Source organism: Callorhinchus milii, unplaced genomic scaffold (assembly GCF_018977255.1).
Source record: "Callorhinchus milii isolate IMCB2004 unplaced genomic scaffold, IMCB_Cmil_1.0 Scaffold1, whole genome shotgun sequence".
Classification (NCBI taxonomy): domain Eukaryota; kingdom Metazoa; phylum Chordata; class Chondrichthyes; order Chimaeriformes; family Callorhinchidae; genus Callorhinchus; species Callorhinchus milii.
Window position 1 is genome coordinate 138,908,486 of NW_024704742.1, and position 23,611 is coordinate 138,932,096.

General features: G+C 48.7%; 1 protein-coding gene across 3 annotated transcripts in view; it reads right to left on the reverse strand.

The window, feature by feature from the left end:
• nipblb (NIPBL cohesin loading factor b) overlaps window positions 1–23,611 on the reverse strand; it is a 136,031-nt gene that overhangs the window by 68,341 nt on the left and 44,079 nt on the right. For 2 of the 3 annotated variants that reach the window (XM_042336341.1, XM_042336334.1), the window contains exons 8-9: window positions 22,301–22,906; window positions 5,926–7,290 (exon numbers count right to left, since the gene is read on the reverse strand). In XM_042336341.1, coding sequence (XP_042192275.1) covers window positions 5,926–7,290; window positions 22,301–22,906 — 1,971 coding nt within the window. The remainder of the gene's footprint in view (window positions 1–5,925; window positions 7,291–22,300; window positions 22,907–23,611) is intronic. The other variant, XM_042336345.1, reaches the window with a different exon arrangement.

The window sequence follows — 23,611 nt, forward strand, 5'->3', positions numbered from 1 at the left end:
CCTGAACTGCGGCAACCCGAGCTGTGCACAGTACTCCATTTCAGGTCACACCAGTGATTTATAGTGGCACGATTACCCCACTATTTTGGCTCAATATTGATCTCTTAATACATCCCAACATTTGATTTGCTTCACTCATTGCTACAGACCACGTTATTGTCAATCAGGATCCCCAGGTCTTTTTCATTACAGATTATTTTGTCCCCATTCAAATAATAGTCCCTTCCTGGATTTTTTATCCCCATGTGAAGCACTTTGCATTTCTCTACATTAAATTTCATCTGCCATTGGTCTGCCCAATTCCCAAGTAATTTCAAGTCCTCCTGTAATCAACCGACTGACTAAATGTTGTTAGTCGATTAGAGGATTGCTTTTCCGAGACTAATAATCCCTTAAGAAAAAATTGGTCACTCAATCCACGACTGTTTGTGCGACACTGCTGTGCGCAATTGGCTGCCGCATTTCACCCGCAAAATATACAGTCACTCCACTTTACAGTGTATCCTGTGAAGCGCTTTGAGACGTCTCGAAGGCACGATAAGGCGCTATATCAAATGCAAGGATTATTATTATTATCTTACTCAGCTTTGCAGTCCAAATCATTCAAATTCCCGACAAGAACACTACAAAACTGAACAGGTGCATACCAAAGGTAGCAGCAAATATAATCTGCACCAGTTACATCCCAGAAGTTAAATTAAAAATAAGCAACAACAAATAAAAGAAAGTGAAACCAAAATCTGAGGAAAAATAAAATGGAAGAGGCGTGGAGCTCATGTCCTGGTTGCAAGCCAATACATGCTTGTGCAGAAGGTCGTAGCTCCTTAAATCTCAAAGTAAACTGTAAACGGGATGCTCAATGTAATAGCAATCTTTGCATTTGACATAGGGCTTATCACGTATTCAAGACATCTCAAAGAGCTTCACAGAATATACTGTAAAGTGAATTGACTGTATATTTTGTGGCCGAAACACAGCAGCATCCCACAAACAGTCGTGGATTCAGTGACCACCAATTTTTTTTAAAAGGGATTTTTAACCGATCTGCCAATCGACTAACAACTGGGTTCCTACCGACTGCTGGGTAAACAGAGGCATGCGGAGTAAGGAAACTTGCCCAACGTTTCGCCCTGCCCGGGAATAGAACCCAGGTCCTCTCGCTTGCGAGGCGAGTGCTCAAACCACTAAGCTCCAGGACTCCAATCCTGGCAATATAAAGGCACGCACATTGGACAAGTAGCAATGCTGCCTAAAATGTCACCAAAGGGTCACTTTCAAACCAAACACCCAACACCATCTTCAACACCTTTACTTCCTCTAAGAGGAGATCAGAAGCTTGGTGGAATAATCCAGGAACAGCAGTACTCAAAAGTTCCACAAATGTACATTGAGAGACTAATTTTGTGGAAGAAACTAAAAAAGGTTTCACTGCAGAAGTGAATGCGAAACGTGCAACTCCTTACAGAGTTCAAGTATAAAGTGAGGTGTTGCAGTGCTGAATGTCTCCCACTAGATGGCGATCCATACACGAGTACACAAAAAGACAAAGTCTGTTACACGTCCCAGAAGTTGCCTCTTAACTCACTTGTTTAACATGATTTCTGGTTAGCAGAACCAATGGAGAAATGAGAAGGAATTTCTAGGGATTGGAGGGATGGCCCCTCTTACCTACATACTCTCTCTCGGCAATGTCATCCGCAACATGGGCTAAACTTCCACATGTATGCGGATGACATACAAATCTACTTCTCTTCCTCCAGCTGAGACTCCCAGACCACAAATGTTCTGTCAGGTTGTCTGGATGAGTGCAAAGTTCCTGTAGCTGAAAGTTGACAAGACGGAAGCCGTGCTCTTTTGCTCCCGTCTACGTCTTCTCTCCCGCGGTTCAGACCTCACCCTTTCCCTAAGACTCACCAAACCCGCGTGCAACTTAGGCACCAGGTTGGACCTCCAGCTTTGCTTTCTATCACACATCTGGTCCCTGGGCAGGACGGCTCTCCTCCACTCTGCCACATTGCCCACCTCCGTCCGTACCTCACTCCAAAAGCTACCGAAACCCTTGTCCATGCCTTTGTCACCTCCCTCCTTGCCGGTCTCCCCTGCTCCACTATTCACCTGATTCAAAACTCCGCCGCCCACATTCGCACTCACAATAAACTCTGTACCTCAGTCCTTGTCAAACTCCATTGACTCCCTGTCACAGAGCGGATCGATTCCAAGATCCTCATTCTTGTATTTAAATAAAAATAAATCTCTTCACGCCCTGGCCACACCCCACCCATCTCTCCAACCTGCTTTCTCCCTACACAGCTACCCGCTGCCTCTGCTGGACTGGCTCCGGCCTCCTCCTTGTCCCTGGACACTCCATCCCACCTTCAGTGGTTGTGCTTTCAGCCACTACAACAACAACAACAAGATTCCATTTATAAAGCGCCTTTCACGTCAGGAGGACGTCCCAAGGCGCTGCACAGTTGGGTCATGACCCGAGCATTGGGGAAATGGTCAGGGGAGGGGAGGGAGCGAGGAGGGGGGAAATGGTGAGGGGAGGGAAGGGAGGGAGCGAGAAGGGGGAAGAGAGTCGAGAGCGGAGCTGAAGGCTGGTCAAAGAGAAAGGTTTTGAGACCGGCCTTGAAGCAGGAAAGGGAGGAGGCGGCGAAGGCACTGGGGGATGGAGTTCCAGAGCCTCGGGGCTGAGAGGCTGAAGGCCCGACCAATGGTAGGGCGATTGGGGCGGGGGACGTGGAGCAGACCGGAGCCGGAGGAACGGAGGGTACGGGCAGGTAGGTAGGGGGATAGTAGGTTGGAGAGGTAGGAGGGAGCGAGGCCGTGAATGGCCTTGTAGGTCACTACATCCCGAAGCTGTGGAAATCTCTCCCTCAATCCTTTCGCCTTCGCCCTCTCCCTATTTTCAGGTCACGCTTGAAAACCTTCCTCTTCGACCTTACCTGAGGTCACCTTCCCCCTCCCCCTGGCTCGGCATCAGGCTCAGCCACTGTTAAGCTCTGACACGCCGCCCGGCTTGAAGGGTGCCATATAAATGTAAGTTGTTGTTGGGGTTTGGAACAAAACCAACAACAAATTACATATATACAGCGCCTTTGGGAGAATGTCCCAAGGCGCTGGACAGTCAGGGATTTGGAACTGAGCAGAGTGTTGGGATCAGGAGGGCTAGAGGCAGGGGTAGGAGGGTGACCGAAGGTACGGTTGAAGAGCTGGGTCTTGAGATGGGCCTTGCAGGAGGCAAGGATGGGAGCAAGGCAAAGGGACTGTGGGATGGAGCTCCAAAGGGTGGAGGCAGAGTGGCTGAATGCCCGACCACATGTGACTATTTTTGTTATTGAGACTATTCAGATTGCATCAATTGAATCAGGAACAAAATGCAAAACACTACAGATGCTGGAAATCTGAAACAAAAACGGAAGTGGCTGGGAACCCTCTGCAGGTCAGGCAGCATCTTTGGAGAAAAGAAAGTGAGTCAACATTTCAGGTCCACGACCCTTTGTCAGAGCTGACTCACTTTCCTTTCTCCATAGATGCTGCCTGACCTGCCAAGTGTTCCCAGCGAATTCTGAAATAGAATCAGCAATTATTTGAAGCGCTCTGAGACGCCGTCCAGCGTGGAGGGTGCTATATAAATCCAAGTTGTTGTTGTTGAAGCCTGGTTAAGATCATGAGAAGGGATATGGGAAAAGAGCTGGAACTTAGGATGAATTAATAGCACAACTTAAAAGAACAGAAGTAGCATAGACACAAGGACCAAATAAGTCTTTTGTGCTGAAAATTTGTTTCTATACTAACATTAATCGTTGCATTTGATATAGCGCCTTATCACGTTTTCTAGACACGTTTTCTAGACGTCTCAAAAGGCTTCACAGAATATACTGTAAAGTGAATTGACTGTATATTTTGTTGGCGAAACGGTGCAGCCAATTGCGCACCACAGTGTCCCACAAACAGTCATGAATTGAGCGATCAAATTTTTAAAAACATTTTTGAAGTGATTATTACCCCTGAAAAAGCGATTCACCAAGCTGGGTTCCAGCTTACTGCGAGGTAAACAGAGGGTGTGTGTGGAGTAAGGAAACTTGCCTACGGTTTCGCTCTGCCCGGGAATCGAACCCAGGTCCTTTCCCTTGCAAGGCGAGCGCTCTAACCACTGAGCGACAGGATCTCAGGTCTTAACTGGAAGAATGATGAATATTTGAGCACAATCCTGAAATAGTGCCCCCTAGTGACCTATTCCCCAACTAAAATAAATTAATTTTCACCAATTTAGCTCGTCATGTCCTCTCACAATCTTAATGAAACCTCATCATACCCCCTGTGTTTGATTAGAACGCCCCCAATTTAACCAGCCTCTCATCATATGTATTTTTTCTCAATCACAGCATCATCCTAGTAAATCTGTGCTCCACCCTCTGTATCTCCACGATCTCCTTCCTGTCCTGTGACACTCCAAACTAAACACAAAATTCTGAACCTATTTACAACAACCTCTGCGTTGTTGCAGGTGGGCTAGAGGGCAGGGGCAGAGGGCAGGGGCAGAGGGCAGGGGCAGAGGGCAGGGGCAGGGGGGGGGGGGGGGGGGGGGGGGGGGGGGGCAGAGGGCAGGGGGGGGGGGGCAGAGGGGGGGGGGGGGGGGGGGGGGGGGGGGGGGGGGGGGGGGGGGGGGGGGGGGGGGGGGGGGGGGGGGGGGGGGGGGGGGGGGGGGGGGGGGGGGGGGGGGGGGGGGGGGGGGGGGGGGGGGGGGGGGGCGGGGGGGGGGGGGGGGGGGGGGGGGGGGGGGGGGGGGGGGGGGGGGGGGGGGGGGGGGGGGGGGGGGGGGGGGGGGGGGGGGGGGGGGGGGGGGGGGGGGGGGGGGGGGGGGGGGGGGGGGGGGGGGGGGGGGGGGGGGGGGGGGGGGGGGGGGGGGGGGGGGGGGGGGGGGGGGGGGGGGGGGGGGGGGGGGGGGGGGGGGGGGGGGGGGGGGGGAGGGGGGGGGGGGGGGGGGGGGGGGGGGGGGGGAGGGGGGGGGGGGGGGGGGGGGGGGCAGAGGTAGAGGGGGGGGGGGGGAGGGGGGGGAGGGGCAGAGGGGGGGGGGGGCGGGGGCAGGGGCAGAGGGCAGAGGAGGGGCAGGGGCAGAGGGCAGGGGCAGAGGGCAGGGGCAGAGGGCAGGGGCAGGGGCAGAGGGCAGGGGTAGAGGGCAGGGGCAGAGGGCAGGGGTAGAGGGCAGGGGCAGAGGGCAGGGGTAGAGGGCAGGGGTAGGAGGGTGACCGAAGGCGCAATTGAAGAACTGGGTCTTGAGACGGGCCCTTTACTGCAACTTCTTTTCAACTTGACATTCCAGTCTCTCCAGCGATTCACTCAGTTTTAATCAGTCAATGAGCAATTTCAGCATCTGCTCAACCCCAGATCTGCAGCTCCTCCCCTCGTGCCTCCAAGCTCACCCACCCCCAGACTCCCCCACTATTCTCTCCCCAGGCTCCCACGCTAAACCGCTTCCCGCCAGCCGCTATCCCCCTTCCCGCCAGGCTCACCCACTATCTCCCCCGCTAGGCTCCTCTTCTATCCCCCCCGCCATCCCCCCCCACCAAGTTCCCCGCACCCTCCACCAAGCTCCCCCGCCAAGCTCCCCAACTATCCCTCTCCCCCAGGCTCTCCCGCTATCCCTCTGCCCCAGGCTCCCCCACTATTTCCCGCCTCACTCCTGCTATCCTCCACACCCACCCCCCCAATGCTATCCTATCCCCCCCACCCACCACCGGGCTTCTGTCTCTACCCACCACCCCCAAGTCCCCACTCCCACCCACCACATTCGGGCTCGTCTCCACATAGCATACTTGGGCTTCTGGTCTTACACACCTGAAACGTTGCTCATAAACACTGCGCTGATTTCCCCGTCTCGTACATAGGAAACCTCTGTAGAAAGCAAAGTGTGTACTGTACCTTTACTTGGCTTGGAGGGTGGTCTGCTCTTGCTGGATCTGCTGGAGCCCCTCAGTGCGTTTTTGTCTTCACTGTCCTTTATGAACTTCTGCACCTCATCCAGGGGGAGTTTATGAAGAACCACAACAGGTTTTATTCCTTTCTTTAGATCCTCAACCAAATCGAGTTTTTCTGCCTTAACTTTCAATTCATTTTTATCCAGAGGTTTCCTTGGTTCTCTCTGCTCACTGGAAACATTACCATCCTTATCCCGTTTGATTTTTGGAATGACAAAGTTTTTAAGTGCTTCTGACCTGCCTCCTCCGAGCAAATAGCTGGGAAATTTGTCTTTACTGTCAATAGGGGGTTTGTGGATATCAGGTCTGACCCTGCTCCCCTCAGATCTACGTTCGTCCTTTTCTTTACTGCTCAGTGATCCTGATGGCAGGTCTGATTTGCGACTGGGTTTGAATGCAGATCGATCTTTTATATCCAGCCTGACTCTGGGAGCATCTCGATTGTCCGGCCTGATCCTTGGGCTGTCCCCCTGCAGCCTCTGCTCCTCTGGTGAGCAGCGCTCACTGCGATCCACTCGCTCCCCTCTCTCCCCAGATTCTGATCGAATTCTCTTCTCCACTTTCACTGGTTTCGAGCCGTCTATCCTGCTGCTGTGTTTCACATTCTCATTGCGAGCGGATTTAAAATCAGACTCGCCTTTGCTCAGCTTTGGTGTTTCTGGTCTCTTGATCTTCGAAGGGTCGATTTTGAGCTTCTCAGCATCGCTCTTGTCCTCTGCTCTGGGTTTCTGTGCTTCGTGCACATGTTCTCGCTTCTCCCTGGTGGCCTCAGAGACGGGACGCCCTTCGTGCCTGACTTTGGCCATATCTGACCTGTTCTCGGCTTTTACCTTTGAATGCTCAGATTTGCTCTCGTGTTTCTGCTTCACTATTTCCGGTCTCTTGTCGGACAATGGTTTGGCTGAGTCGCGCCTGTTGTCATGTTTCACTTTTGCAGCATCACCCTGGCTCTCGCTCCTTTGCTTTGGCGTGTCTGGTCTGGCCTTGATCACATCAGGCCGGCTGTCATTCTTTTGGCCCTCAGTTTCTGACTTCCTCCTGGGAATCTCCAGACGGTTTTCAGGCTTAGGTTTTAATACTCCGGTCATGGCTTCTTGCTGCAAGTTTGAAGGTTCCTCAGTGCTCTGCACTACCAGCTCTGATGGTTTCTTTACACACTCTGGGTCTGGAGGAAGGGCTGCCTGCGCGTCTGTCCGTCCTGCGTGGTGCAGATCAATGCTAACCAAGAGGGCAGGCCTATTTGCACCTCCTCCAGCACCAGCAGTTTCTTGGGGAAATGAGTCTTGTTTCCGTTTCTTTAGGGGTTTGTCTGAAACAATGAACAAAAACCAAGCATCACTCTCGTGCACATTTAGCACAATAATGAAAGGCAACAGAGCAGACCACATCTTTTCATGATAAAAATCCTGGCATTTTATATAGCGCCTTAACACATCTTCGACACTTCTCAAAGCACTTCAGAATATACTGTAAAGTGGAGTGACTGTATTTTCAGGCCAAAACGCAACAGCCAATTGCGCACAGCAGTGAGTGTCCCACAAACAGTCATGGATTGAGTGACCAAATTATTATTTTTTTAAAATGGAAATATTACCCCCGGACAAGCGATCAGCCAATCGACTTACAACCAGGTTCCCACTTACTGCTAGGTAAACAGAGGTGTGTGAAGTAAAGAAACCTGCCTAATGTTTCGCCCTGCCCGATAATTTAACAACAAAACAACAAAATTCCCTGCGTAAAGCGCCTTTCACGTGGGGAGGACGTCCTAAGGCGCTTGACAGACAGAGGTACAGAACGGAACTGGGGGTCGAGGTGGGGGAGGTCGGTGGGGAAGCAGGGACATCGAAAGCACGGTCGAAGAGGAGGATCTTGAGATGGATCTTGAAGGTGGCAAGGGAGGGGGCGAGGCGGAGGGACTGTGGGATGGAGTTCCAGAGAGTGGGGGCAGAGTGGAAGAAGGCCCACCCGCGAATAGTGGGATGAGCGAGGGAGGGGGGACGTGAAGCAGGCCGGAGCCCACTGAGCAGAAGAAGCGAGCAGGATGGTAGGGGGTTAGGATGTCACAGAGGTCGGGGGGAGCAAGACCATGGAGGGCTTTGAAGGCGAGGACTAGGATCTAGAACTGTATCCTCTGTGTGGTGAGAAGCCAGTGGAGTTAGGCGAGGATGGGGGAGATAGGGTCGCGGAGCCTGGTGGGGGTGAGGATTGGGGTGATGGGGTCGGGGAGCCTGGTGGGGGTGAGGATGGGGGTGATGGGGTCGGGGAGCCTGGTGGGGGTGAGGATGGGGTCGGGGAGCCTGGTGGGGGTGAGGATGGGGGTGATGGGGTCGGGGAGCCTGGTGGGGGTGAGGATGGGGGTGATGGGGTTGGGGAGCCTGGTGGGGGCGAGGATGGGGGAGATAGGGTCGGGAGCCTGGTGGGGGTGAGGATTGGGGTGATGGGGTCGGGGAGCCTGGTGGGGTGAGGATGGGGGTGATGGGGTCGGGGAGCCTGGTGGGGGTGAGGATGGGGGTGATGGGGTCGGGGAGCCTGGTGGGGGTGAGGATAGGGGTCGCGGAGCCTGGTGGGGATGAGGATGATGGGGTTGGGGAGCCTGGTGGGGGTGGGGATGGGGGTGATGGGGTCGGGGAGTCTGGTGGGGCTGAGGATGGGGGTGATGGGGTCGGGGAGCCTGGTGGGGGTGAGGATGGGGCTGATGGGGTCGGGGAGCCTGGTGGGGGTGAGGATGGGGGTGATGGGGTGGGGGAGAGGACACGGGCTGCAGAGTTAGTTTGGGATGATCTGCAGTCTGTGGAGGGAGGAGTTGGGGGCCGACAAGGAGGGAGTTTGCATAGTGGAGTCTGGCTGTAATGGAGGGGTGTGTGAGGGTGTCGGGGGCTGTGGTGTGAGACAGTGGGGGAGTCGGGCCATGTTGCGGGGGTGGGGGAGGCAGAGCAGGTCATGGCACAGATGTGGGGTAGGAAGGATAGTTGAGGGTCAAACAAGACCCCAAGGTTCGGGACTGGCGCAGTGAGGGGGAGTGAGCCCCAGGGATGGTGATGCTGTCAGGGCCTGAGGTGTGGAGGCGCTGATGGAAGCCAATCAGGAGCCTCGGTCTTGTTGACGTTCATCTGTAGAAAGTTTGCTCTCATCCAGGACTTGACGTCAGTGGGTCCTGGAGTCAAGGGTGGGGGGCAGAGATGTAGAGTTGGGTGTCATCCACATACATGTGGGAGTTGACCCCATGTCTACGGATGATGTCAACAAGTGGGAGCATATAACAACAACAACAACAAGATTCCATTTATAGAGCGCTTTTCACTTCGGGAGGACGTCCCAAGGCGCTGTACAGTTGGGTCAAGACCCGAGCATTGGGGGGAAATGGTGAGGGGAGGGAAGGGAGGGAGCGAGGAGGGGGTAGAGAGTCGAGAGGGGAGCTGAAGGCATGGTCAAAGAGAAAGGTCTTGAGACCGGCGTTGAAGGAGGAAAGGCAAAGGCACTGGGGGATAGACGTTGAAGTGGAAGGGACGAAGCACAGAGTCCTGAGGAATGCCGCACGAGACGGTGCGGGGGTTGGAGGAGAAGCCGTTTGTGGAGATGAAGTGGATACGGTGTGAGAGGTACAATATGGACCATTCAAGAACAGAGCCGTGAAGGTTGAGGTGAGAGGAGAGGTGGTGGATAAGGACAGAGTGGCCAACTTGGGATGTCCTCTTGACGTGAAAGGCGCTCTATAAATGTAATTTTGCTGTTGTTGTCGTCGACAGTGTCAAAAGCAGCAGAGAGGTCAAGTCGGGCGATGAGACAGAGGGAGCCCTGGTCGCAGATGGACAGATTGTCATGTCACTTAATGTAACCCAGGTCCTCTCGCTTGCGAGGCAAATGCTTGGAGTAATTCTGTACTTAATGGTTTAATAACAACAGCAAATTACATTTGTATAGCAACCTTCACATCAGGAGTACGTCCCGAATATTATGGTCAGAAGTATTCTGTCTAAACGAACTGTGCACATGTAAGCATGCTTTTGGAAAAGCAATCTAAATCTTACTTCCGGGGCTTATTTTATAGCAGTGCTCGGTACTCAATGTGCAAAGTTTTCTAGGTCTCAAGCAAAATATTATCACTGAGATCAAACCTAAATCTACAAAACTATGGTCCAAGACCAGTAACTGCTAGGTTAATAAGCTAATGCCCTAGAAACCTGCCACTTCAAAAAAAAATTACAATTATGGAGCAAATTCAACAAACAATATGGGCTAAGACTAGCTATCAGACTGTTGGGCCTGGTCTGATAATGCTAATGCTCTGGAAGATCAGATAAAACAAACCATTTACAGAAACCTGTAAACATACTCATGTGGAGTAAAAGCTGCTATTCCACAAAGACTTTCGACCTCGTGCCCCACGAAGCTCTTGTGATGAAACTGGAACCCATGGGAATACGTCCGGAATGCGTATTCCAGCTCCAAGATCTGTGTAACGGTTGATGGTGGACTCACTGAGCCCACCCCTCTTGAAAGGGGGTTAAGGCAAGGCTGCCCATTGTCACCCACACTATTCAATGTGTTCATCAACAATGTGTTGGATGGCATTGAGGGCAGGAATGCCTTGGTGTATCTGTTCCAGGGTTCTCCGTCAGGATTCCAATGCTCGCTTGTGGACGATATTGTGCTGTAGCGGCCTCATCACCCCACCCGCCATCTTGAAGACTGGGGCACCCAATGCAGCATGATCGTGGGTGCCCCAAAACAACAACAACCAATTACATTTACATAGCGTGTTTCAAGTCAAAAAGACATCACAAGGCGCTGGACAGTCAGAGATTTGGACCCGAGTAGGTGGTTGGGATCAGGAGGGGTGGAAGACAGGGAAAGTAGGGGTAGGAGGGTGGCCGAAGGTGCGGTCGAAAGGAAGGGTCTTGAGATGCCTTGTAGGAGGCAAGAGAGGGAGCAAGGCGAAGGCACTCTGGGATGGAGTTCCAGAGATTGGGGGCAGAGAGGCTGAAGGAATCATGGTTCTGCACGGTTCAAGAGAAAACACTGAAGTATTATTGATTGGAAGATATAAGGGGCATCAGTCCCCATTGTTGATTCTTATCAGTATCTGGGGGTTGCGATGACACCAAATTTTTAGCACCTTGGGACGCTCTCACGACATGAGAGTCGCTCTGCTCTATAAACGTGACTTGTTTTGCTTGGATGCAGTTCTGAAGGACTGCACTCTGGTCATCCTTGTCTCTGTTCAAGGACACAAGATCCCAATGCAGGTCAAGCTATGGTGTATAACACCTATATGGGGCTGCAGCAGAGACTTCCTCCAACCCATTTGTAAATTCCAGGATCAAGCAGTGAGGTGGATTAGTGGGAACGCAGGGAGGATTCCAGCGTACACTGACCTGTCACTCCACACCCTGAAGGCCAAGGCAGATTCACAGTCAGAGGTCCCTCACATGAGGACCTGGATTAAGATTTGGAACTAGAGAACATCACAAGCTGCCCTGTAAAGGTCTTCCCAACCACAATGAAGGCAGGTGACCGTCATGTAGCTGATGAGAAATTCTTGAGGTTTGGGGGTGCCAGTTGCTGGAAGGCATTACCTGGAGTTAGAGTTTGTGATCACATGTCCATACATCTAGTGTATTGAATCCACCTCAACTTGTTTGCAGAGTGGTAAGCAGCTGTGCACCTCCAAATAATGGAACCATTGCTCAATGAGAAGGAACGTGTTTCCGAGATGTGGACAGGTGGCATTGCTCTCACGCATTTAATGCAGAGCTGTGTTGCCCACCAGTAAGCTCTCTGGGATTTCTTGGTTCTTACCATCCTAGTTAGGGCTCAAACCCATCCTTGATGGATGTAAAATGACCAACTAATGACTAACCCGACTTAGTTGGGGGTGGGAGGAGGAGAGGGTGGAAGGTAAGTAGGGTCCCCTTAGGTTTGAACTGGCTCCCTGGTGTTGATGCTTGGGAACTGAATGTCAGAATCTCTTGAGCGTGTGAGAACCCATCACTATCCAGCTGACCCACCAAAAAGGTAAATACTCCAGCATGGGCCAAGTGCCACTTTCATTGATGCAATGTGTTTATATCTGTATGCTGGAGTGGGAAAACGCTTGGCCGGTCCCACAACAAGCTCATATCCTCCCCCCGACTTATTCAGCCAAAAGTGATCTATTATCCCTTTGAGGAGTCCTGAAGTGTAGTGGTTAGAACAAGCGAGAGGACCCAGTTTTAATTCCTGGGCAGGGCGAAACGTTGGGCAAGTTTCCTTACTCCAGAAGCCTCTATTTATCCAGCAGTAAGTAGGAACCCGGTTGTTAGTCGATTGGCGGATCACTTTCCCGGGGGTAATAATGTTTTCAAAAATATTATAATTTGGCGTTTTTGGCTGAGTTCCCTGGTATTTTTCCAAGGCAAGACTTATCACCTCGGAATCCGGGATTTGGGGCATTAAAATCCTGAAATCCCAGGATTGAGAAAAAGCACCGGGAATGCAATCCCGATTTACATATGGGGTAGAGGAAGCCTCTCTATTGCATTCCTAATAATAATCCCTCCAAAACCAAAAACAATAAGAAAAAAATGGTCATTTTCAATCTACGACTGTTTGTGGGACATTGCTGTGCACAATTGGCTGCCGCGTTCACCCACAAATATACAGTCAATTCACTTTACAGTGTGTTCTGTGAAGCGCTTTGGGACGTCCTCCCGACGTGAAAAGCGCTATATCAAATGCAAGGATTATTATTATTATTATTCCTAGTGGCTAAGAAACATATAGAACTATTTGGACATAGATCTTATATGCCACCATCTTAACCTGGATTGGGATGCTGCTGTCCTTGAAGAGCTTGACCAGAGTGCCCTTCGCCCTTCTCAGCACGGTCCCTCAGCACAGTGTCCAAGCAAACCTCAAATACTAATCAGAATCGACAATTGGCACTGTTGCCCTTTGAATCTTTCAATCAATACCCTCGAGATCCCTTCTTGAGCCACCCAGAGCCAACATTCTGCCCTTGGGGAGCACCCAACTTCATATCCCAATGAATGGCTCAATAATAGTGTGGCAGCCAAGTGGGGAGAGGCTTGGCTCTGACACCCTCTACATTTGGGCGGCCTATCACTCATTGATAGCCACTTGGCTGGGTACCAGAACAACAAAAGGAGCCAGACCATAGTTGGTTGCAATTTAAAAAAGAAGGATTCCTCCCCCCCTTCTGAAGCTTTCCAGTCTTCATCCATCTGATTCACACAAAGCAAATCCCCACCATTCAAATTTAACACTTTAAATTAGGCACTGAATGTGCAACTTGATGCAGAATCAAGCTTGTTAAGTTAGTCACCTGGTCTGGATGGGATGTACCCTAGGTTACTGAGGGAAGTCAGGGTGGAAATAGCGGAGGCTTTGGCCACAATCTTTCAATCCTCTTTGGACACTGGAGTGGTGCCAGAGGACTGGAAGATTGCAAATGTTACTCCCCTGTACAAAAAGGGGCAGAAGAATAAACCTGAGAACTACCGGCCAGTGCCTAACATCAGTATTAGGGAAACTTCTGGAGACTATAATCCGGGACAATATAAATTCTCACTTAGAAAAATATGGTTTAATAAAGGACAGTCAACACAGATTTGTCAAAGGCAGATCGTGTCTGACAAACCTAATAGAATGTTTTGATGAAGTGACTGAGAGGGTGGATGAAGGTAGTGCAGTAGACGTGGTTATCTAGATTTTAGAAGCCCACGGTATTCAAGGGATTGTGGCAACATGGATCCAGAACTGGCTAGGAAACAGAAGGTAGAGAGTGGTAGAGAGTGCTTTTCTGACTGGAGGGAGGGGTGTAGTGGTGTCCCTCAGGGGTCGGTATTGGGACCACTGCTCTTTCTGATCTATATTAATGATCTGGACCTGGATATACGGAGCACAATTTCCAAATTTGCAGAGAACGCTAAGATAGGAAAAGCAGTTAATGGTGAGGAGGATAGTACCAGACTCCAAGAGGACTTAGACAGATGGTAACATGGGCAGATACGTGGCAGATGAGGTTCAATGTGGAGAAATGTGAAGTGTTGCATTTTGGTAGGAAGAATGAGGAGAGGCAATATAAGCTGATGGTACAATCTTAAAGGGGGCAAATGAACAGAGAGACCTGGGGGTCCACATCAGCAAATCTCTGAAGGTGGCCGGACAGGTAGATAATAATATCTTCATCAGTAGGGACATAGAGTATAAGAGTAGGGGTTATGCTTAATCTGTACAAAACACTGGTTAGGCCTCAGCTGGAGTACTGCGTCCAGTTCTGGGCACCGTACCTCAGGAAGGATATTAAGGCACTGGAAAGGGTGCAGAGGAGATTCACGAGAATGATACCAGGAATGGGGAACCTTAGCTATGAGGACAGTGGAGAAGTTAGGACTTTTCCCATTAGAGCAGAGGAGGTTACGCGGGGACCTGATAGAGGTCTTCAAAATCATGAAAGGTTTCGACAGGCGATAGGGAAAAGCTGTTTCCGCTGGTAGGTGTGTCTGTGACCCGCGGTCACAGTCTGAAGATATCTACCAAAAGAAGCAGAGGGGAGGTTAGAAGGAATGTTTTCACTCAGCGAGTAGTTGGGATTTGGAATGATCCGCCTGAAAGGGCAGTGAAGTCCGATTCGATAACAGCTTTTAAGAGAGAACTGGACAGGTATCGGGGGAAGACGGGTTTGCAGGTTATGGGGAAAAAGCTGGTGAGTGGGGTTAATAAAAGTCAGTTGCTCTGTCAAAGAGCCGCACAGACTCGATGGGCCGAATGGCCTCCTTCTGTGTCGTAACATTCTATGATTCTATGAATAATAATCCTTGTATTTGATATAGCGCTTTTCATGTCTTCTCGACATCTCAAATCTTTCACAGAATAGACTGTAAAGTGAATTGACCGTATATTTGTGGGCGAAACGCAGCAGCCAATTGCGCACAGCAGTGAGTGTCCCACAAACAGTCATGGATTAAAAACGACCAATTTACTATTGTTTTTTTGGGAGCTGTTAAAAAAGCATCCGGGATACTCGGCTTTATAAATAGGAACATAGAATTCAAAAGTCCTGAGGTTATGTTGAATATTTATAAAATGCTGATTAGGCCTCAGTTGGAGACTGCGTTCAGTTCTGGGCACCGCACTTTAGGAAAGATGTTCGGGCATTGGAGAGGGTGCAAAGGAGGTTTACCCGATGGTACCAGGAATGAAGGACCTTAGTTATGAGGAGAGGTTAGAGAAACTAGGATTATTCTCCCCGGAGCAGAGAAGATTAAGAGGGGATTTAATAGAGGTTTTCAAGATCATGAGAGGATTTGATAGGTTGAACCGGAAAAACTGTTTCCACTGGCATGTGGGTCAGTAACCCGAGGACACTGATATAAGTTAGTTCATAGAATCATAGAATCGTACAGCACAAAAAGAGGCCATTCGGCCCATCGAGTGTGTGCAGCTGCTTGAACAGAGCAATGTAATAATAATAATCCTTGCATTTGATATAGCGCTTTTCACGTCGGGAGGACGTCCCAAAGCGCTTCACAGAACACACTGTAAAGTGAATTGACTGTATATTTGTGGGCGAACGCGGCAGCCAATTGCGCACAGCAATGTCCCACAAACAGTCGTAGATTGAAAATGACCAATTTATTATTGTTTTTGGTTTTGGAGGGATTATTATTAGGCTCTGTGTGGAGTAAGGAAACTTGCCCGAGGTTTCGCCCTCTGCCTGGAATTGAACTCAGGTCTCTCACTTGCAAAGCGAGTGCTCTAACCACTGAGCTACAGGACTCCACGTCACTCCCACTCCCGGCCCTTTCCCCATAACCCGCAAATCCGTCTCCTCAAATACCCGTCACCGCGTTGTTAAAAGTAGTTATGGAATCGGCCTCCACCGCCCTTTCAGGCGATGTTCCAGATTCCCACAACGCGCTGCGTGAAGCACTGTCTTCTCCCCTCCCCTCGGCTTCCTTCAGAGACTATTCTCAATCTGTGACCTCGAGTCACCGACACTCCCACCAGTGGGAACAGTTTGTCCCTCTTTAACCCATCAAATCCCTTCATGATGTTGAAGACCTCTATTAGGTCCTCGTAACTTTCTCTGCTCCAATGAGAATAATCGCGGCCTCTCCAGCCTTTCCTCATCATCACGGTCCCTCATTCCTGGTCCCATCCTCGTAAATCTCCTCTGTACCCTTTCCAATGCCTTAACGTCCTTCCTATAGTGTGGGGCCCAGAACTGGGGCCGTATTCTAACTGAGGCCTAACCAGTGTTTATATGGGTTAATCATCACCTCCTGACTCTTGTACTCTATGCCCCTATTTATAAAGCCCAGTATCCCATATGCCCCTTTACAGCCTTATCTCCCTGTCCTGCCACCTTCAAGGATTCAGTTACCTGCCCCCCCAGGTCTCTCTGTTCCTTCACCCCCCTTAAGATTGTATTACCGCCTATATTGCCCCTCATTCTTTCTACCAAAATGCATTACTTCACATTGAAACTCATCTGCCACGTGTCGCCCATTTTACCATCTGTCTATGTCTTCCTGCAGTCGGCTCCTATCCTTCTCACTGTTTACCCTCTCCCTAACTTTGTGTCGTCCGCAAACTTGGAAATGGTACTTGCTATACCCAAGTCCAGATCATTTATGTATATTAAGAAGAGCAGTGGTCCTAATACCGATCCCTGGGGGACACCACTGTACACGTCCCTCCAGTCAGAAAAGCAGCCGTTCACCACAACTCTCTGCCTCCCAGTGAGTTCTGGATCCGCTGCCACTGTCCCTTTTATACCGTGGGCTTCTATCTTTCTTACAAGTCTTTCATGTGGCACTTTGTCAAATGCCTTTTGAAAGTCCATATAAACTACATCAACTGCACTACCTTTATCCCCTCTCCGTTACCTCATCGAAAAATTCTATTAGATTTGTTAGACAAGATTTGCCTTTAACAAATCCGTGTTGTCTGTCCCTAATTAACCCATATTCTTCTAAATGAAGATTTATTCTGTCCCGGATTATAGTCTCCAGGAGTTTCCCCACTACTGATGTTAGGCTGACTGGCCTGGAGTTCCCAGGTTTGTCCTTCTGTCCCTTTTTGTACAGGAGAGTCACATTGGCCACTCTCCAGTCCTCGGGCACCACTCCTGTATCCAACGAAGATTGAGAAATTGTGGCCAAAGCCTCCGCTATTTGTACCTGTGCCTCTCATAGTAACCTCGGCTGCATCCCTTCCGGACCGGGCCACTTATCTACCTTCAGCCCAGTCAACCTTTTCAGTACTTGGAGTACTTTGGAGTCCTGTAGTTCAGTGGTTAGAGCACTCGCTTTGCAAGTGAGAGACCTGAGTTCAATTCCAGGCAGAGGGCGAAACCTTGGGCAAGTTTCCTTACTCCACACAGAGCCTAATAATAATCCCTCCAAAAAACCAAAAACAATAATTAAATTGGTCATTTTCAATCTACGACTGTTTGTGGGACATTGCTGTGCGCAATTGGCTGCCGCGTTTGCCCACAAATATACAGTCAATTCACTTTACAGTGTGTTCTGTGAAGCGCTTTGGGACGTCCTTCTGACGTGAAAAGCGCTATATCAAATGCAAGGATTATTATTATTATTACTTCCTCTCTGTTTATATTTATCCTATCCATTTCCTCTCCCCTCTCCTCCGATACTGCAGCATTTGGTGCATCCACTTCTTTTGTGTTAAAACAAACAGAGGGCAGGTTAGGAGAAAATGTTTCACCCAACGAGGTGTTGGGATCTGGAATGCATTACCTGAAAGGGAAGTGGAAGCCGATTCAAGAACAACTTTTAAAAGAGTAGATGGGTATTGGGGAGGACAGGATTGCAGGGCTATGGGGAGAAAACGGGCCAGTGGGATTGAGTTGGATTGCTGTTTTCGGAGCCAGCACAGACACGACAGGCCGAATGGCCTCTTTCTGTGCTGTATGATTCTATGACTTGGTTCTCTAATCACTGTCACTGACAAGATTCAAGACATTATCCAGTGAAGCAAGACAAGTTTGGTTCCACAATACACATTAATAATAATAACCCTTGCATTTGATATGGCATCTTATCACATCGTCGAAAAGTCTCAAAGCGCTTCACAGAAATATACTGTTAAGTGAATTGATCGTATACTTTGTGGGCGAAATGCTGCAGCCAACTGAGCACAGTAGTGTCCCACAAACAGTCGTGGATTGATTGACCAAATTATTATTATTATTATTTATTTTGTTTGAAGGGATTATTACCCTGATCCACCAATCGACCAGGTTCCACTTACTGCTAGGTAAACAGAGGAGTGTGAAGTAAGGAAACTTGCCCAGTGTTTGCTCGGGAATCGAACTCAGGTCCTCTCGCTTGTGAGGTGATTGTTCAAACCACTAAACTGCAGTTTACTCATGATTCAGAATCAAGTTTGCAAATGAGTCCACATTTGGTTCTCTCATCACTGTCAGGACAAGATTCCAAACATTATCCAGATCAGCAACACACGTTTGGCTCCACACCATATTATGTCGATTCAGGACTGGGAACTGCTGGATTATGGATTTACAGAACAGAAATGGGCCAACTGCCCAACAAGTGTGCGCTGTATTTTTCTTCATATGAGCTTATCTAATCTCACTATACTGCTTGCTCCTCACACCGTTAATATTCCTGCTCTTCAATAATCAGTACATTTCCCTTTTGCAAGAACTACTGGACTCTGCATCAACTTCAATTTGTGGAAAATAATTTCAAATACACGTTCTGCATAATAATAATCCTTGCACTTGATACAGCACTTTATCACATCTTCGAGAAGTTTCAAAGTGCTTCACAGAAGTAAAATGACTGTTTTTTTNGTAAGCAAAACGCGACTGACAGCCGATTATACACAGCAGTGTCCCATGAACAGTCGGAGAGTGACAACAACAACTTCCATTTATATAGCGGTCTTTACGCCAGACGATGTCTTAGAGTGCTTATGGATTGAGTGACCAAATTATTATTATTATTTTTTTACGGGGATTATTAACCCCAGAAAAACAATCCGCCAGTCAACTAACAACCAGGTTCCTACTTACTACTAGGTAAACAGAGGTAAGGAAATTTGGCTAAGGTTTCACCCTGCTTAGGAATCAAACCCAGGTCCTCTCACTTGCAAGGCAAGCGCACTAACGACTAAACTACAGGACTCATTAAATCATAATAATAATAATAATAATAATAATAATAATAATAATAATCCTTGCATTTGATATAGCGCTTTTCACGTCGGGAGGACGTCCCAAAGCGCTTCACAGAACACACTGTAAAGTGAATTGACTGTATATTTGTGGGCGAACGCGGCAGCCAATTGCGCACAGCAATGTCCCACAAACAGTCGTAATGAGGTTTAACACAGAACTCAGTGCCCCCAACAGATTGAAGATTTCTTTTAAAGGAAAACTCAGCACTATGAAACCTCTCTGAACCCATTGGAGAACACAGATGTGAGAGCAACAAAAAAGATAATGTGCCGTGGATACAAAACACTTCTGCACTTGCAGAATTATCTTTGTATTTGATATAGCACCCATAACATCAATATATCTCAATGAGTTTCATAGACAATTGCTGTCAGGAGTAGCAATTATGGAGTCCTGTAACTCAGTAATTAGAGCACTAGCCTCGCAGGCGAGAGACCTGGGTTTGATTCCCAGCAAGTTTCCTTACTCTACACACCTCTGTTTACCTAGCAGTAAGCAGGAACCCGTTTGTTAAGTCAATTGGCTGATCGTTTTTCCCGGTGTAATAATCCCTTAAAAAAAATTGGTCACTTCAATCTACGACTGTTTGTGGGACATTGCCGCGTTTTGCCCACAAAAAAATATATACTTTACATACAAAGATAATTCTGCAAGTACAGAGGTATTTTGTATCCACAGCACATTATCTTTTCTGTTGCTCTCACATCTGTGTTCTCCACAGTCCATTCACACCATTTCGGTGTGATAGAAGCATAAGGTTTGTTTCTGTTCCCTTGTGGTATGGGTTCAGAGAGGTTTCATAGATATCACTTTACAGTATATTCTGTAAAGCGCTTTGAGAAGTCTCGAAGACGTGATAAGACACTATATCAAATGCAAAGATTGCCTGAAAAGCTGGTGGAAGCCGATTCGATAACAACTTTTAAGAGAGAAATAGATAATTATTTGGGGAGAACAAGTTTGCAGGGCTATGGGAAGAGAGCAGGGGAGTGGGGTTGATCAGGGCTGTGGGGAGAGAGCGGGGTTGATCGGGGCTGTGGGGAGAGAGCGGGGTTGATCGGGGCTGTGGGGAGAGAGCGGGGTTGATCGGGGCTATGGGGAGAGTGCGGGGGAGTGGGGTTGATTAGGGCTATGGGGAGAGAACAGGGGAGTGGGGTTGATCAGGGCTATGGGGAGAGAGCGGGGGAGTGGGGTTGATCAGGGCTATGGGGGGAGCGCGGGGGAGTGGGGTTGATCAGGGCTATGGGGAGAGCGGGGGGGGGGGGGGTTGATCAGGGCTATGGGGAGAGAGCGGGGGGAGTGGGGTTGATTAGGGCTATGGGGAGAGCGCGGGGGAGTGGGGTTGATTAGGGCTATGGGGAGAGCGCGGGAGAGTGGGGTTGATCAGAGCTATGGGGAGGGAGCGGGTGAGTGGGGTTGATTTGGATAGTTCTTTTAAAAGAGTCGACACAGACACAATGGGTCAAATGTCTTCCTTCTGTGCTGCATGATTATTATTATTATGATTATTATTATTAGGCGACTGCAACAGCCAATTGCCACAGATCACATATCTGAATTGATTAGAACATAAGAATTTGCTGACGAAAGAAAACCAAGATCCATCTAGTTCGCCTTCCACCAGCCTGGCAGTCGCTTGACATGTCGTGTCCCAACTATATACTGTATTCCCAGATATTATTTTCTTGGAGAAATCTATCTAATTTGTTCTTGAAACAAACAACACTTTCTGCTTCCAGGATCTCCCTAGGGAGCCTGTTCCATAAGTTTACTACTCGCTTACTGAAGTAGTGTTTCCGCAGATATGTTCTGAATTAAAACAGCTTATCAGGGTCTACGTTATCCCAGTCCCTTCAGAATCTTAAAGACGATATCACCCCTCAACATTCTCTTCTCCAGTGTGAACATGCCCAGTTTGCCTAATCGCTCCTCGAAGTCCAGTTCCTCCATCCCCTCAATCATTTTTCCTCTCCTCTGTATCCTTTCAATCAATGCAATATCCTTTTTATATTGCAGTGACCAGAACTGCACATTATTTCACTGAATTGAATCACTGCTTGTGTGTAGTGATCCATCAGATCTTTGGGCTTTGTGTTACTGGTCACTGATACTCATTTTTGTTAACAGAATCTACACACATCATCACTGAACCTTTTTAGATCCGATTAAAAAACAGCTCACACCTCTCTTCGTCCAGATAGCACCAAAGGGCTCATCCTTCTATCAAACCCAAGTGGCCTGAATGGTCGCGAGAGCAACAGAAAACATTGCAAGAATGAGCTGTGGATACAAAAGGTAATTCCCTGCTACTCACAATTTGCTGTGTTATACAACACTTTGGATGTGCTAGGATAGGTTATAGAAGTCTGTTCTATCAGCTTGTATCAAGTCAAACATAATTTGCCTCTAAACAGTGTGTGCAAATGAGCACTAGTTCTGCAGCTCTGCACTATACAGAACAAGCCAAGAGCTTTCAGAGAAGCTGGAAAGATGAACCAAGCTGGGGGCGGGGGCAAGAGAGGGGATGGAGAAAAGGGCACAAACATAAATTTTAAAAAATTTCGAAAAATTTCAAAGAAGCTCACTTCAGATGAAGGAAACACTAAGGGTTATATTTAGAGAATTTTACTGAGATTTAATAAATACAATGAACTCGGTAGATTTGAAGCAGTGCATTGAACAACGAATTCCATATTCAGCTGAATGCACCTCCAGTGAAAATAGCCCCAACTTCTTAAGTCTCTCCTCACACTGAAACCCCTCATCCCTGGTGACATCCTAGTGAATTTGACAGAATTTGTTAATATAAAAATTGGTGCATTCTGTCAAATTCACACCATTTTGGTGTCATAGAAAGTCTGTCCCATCAGTTTGCAGAATGCACCAATCTGACTAGCCACTAAGAGACCATTGGGAGCATCTCCTCAGTCACGAACGACGACAGCAGCTTCTAACAGCTAATGGGAGTGATACTGAGAACTAGCTCTCCACAATGGATGAGCAACGTTTGTGGGTGCCGGGAAGGATGAGTATAACAGATAGGAACAGACTTGCTTTCTTCCATTTACTACTTATGTTAAAATCTCACCTTTATCCTGCACCTCCTTGGAAAACCGTTCTCTTTCCATGGCAGACTCACGTTCTATCCGTTCAATCTCTGCTAAAGCATCCAATTCTACCTCATTGTACGGCGTCATGGACTGCTCCTGCTGCTGTTGCTGTGATTGTGTTGGCTTCACTGCTCCGGCCGCAGTGTTCTGCTGTAAAACAGGGACCTGCTGTGCTTGGAGAAAGGCCTGCTCCTGTTGTGGTTCACACTGAGCAGCAATGTTCATTGAGTCGTGGTTATCATTGGGAGTCCCTGGCTGTTTGGCAGTCTGTTCTGAGAACTGCATATTGTTCAATTCTGCCTCGTTCTCTGTATTGCCGTCCATGTTTGGAATTAGATCATCCTGCTGATCGCGAACTCGAGTTAGTCTCAGAGTGAGCTTGGTGCAGCCCTTAGACGGAGAGCTGACAATATCATACATGGCCGTCTTATCTGCCTGTTCTTTCTCTTCCTTTGTGAGCTTGGCTTTTTTAGTTTTCTTCTTGCTTCCCATCCTGTCTGGAGAGTCCAGCAGAATATCGGGTGGGGCGTCCCTTGGTGAGGCGTAAGGAGGTGGTGACTGTAAGATCAGAGGCGGTCTGGATGCTGTCAGCACAAAAAATAATAATAATAATAATAAGCCTTGCATTTGATATAGCTCCTTATCACGTCTTCGAGACGTCTCAAAGCGCTTCACAGAATATGCTGTAAAGTGAATTGACTGTATATTTTGTGGGCAAAACGCAGCAGCCAATTGCGCACAACAGTGTCCCACAAACAGTCGTGGATTGAGTGACTAAATTATTATTATTATTTTTTTTGAAGGGATTATTATCCCCGGAAAAGCGATCCGCCAATCGACTAACAACCGGGTTCCTACTTACTGCTGGTAAACAGAGGCGTGTGGAGTAAGGAAACTTGCCCAACGTATCGCCCTGCCTGGGAATCAAACCCAGGCCCTCTCGCTTGCAAGGCGAGTGCTCTAACCACTAAGGCAAAGTTCAGATCTAGTGCATGGACTGATGGATTAAGGGTACAAATGCTGCTATAAACAATATATGAAATATTGACATTGAACCGCCCCCATAGATTTAGCAATAAAATTACTAATATATTCTAAGGCAGAAGTCTTATAGCTCAAACCAGAGACCCAAAATTCAGCTTCACCCATATAGGGAGTGAGAGTCTGTCTGTCTCAGCATTGTTTCTATCCTGTAACCATAGAGCTCGGAGCTCACTATGGATTAGCCAAGATGGTGGGAAAGTGTAGAAACTATCCATACAGACACTTGTGGGTTTGGCTATCTAACT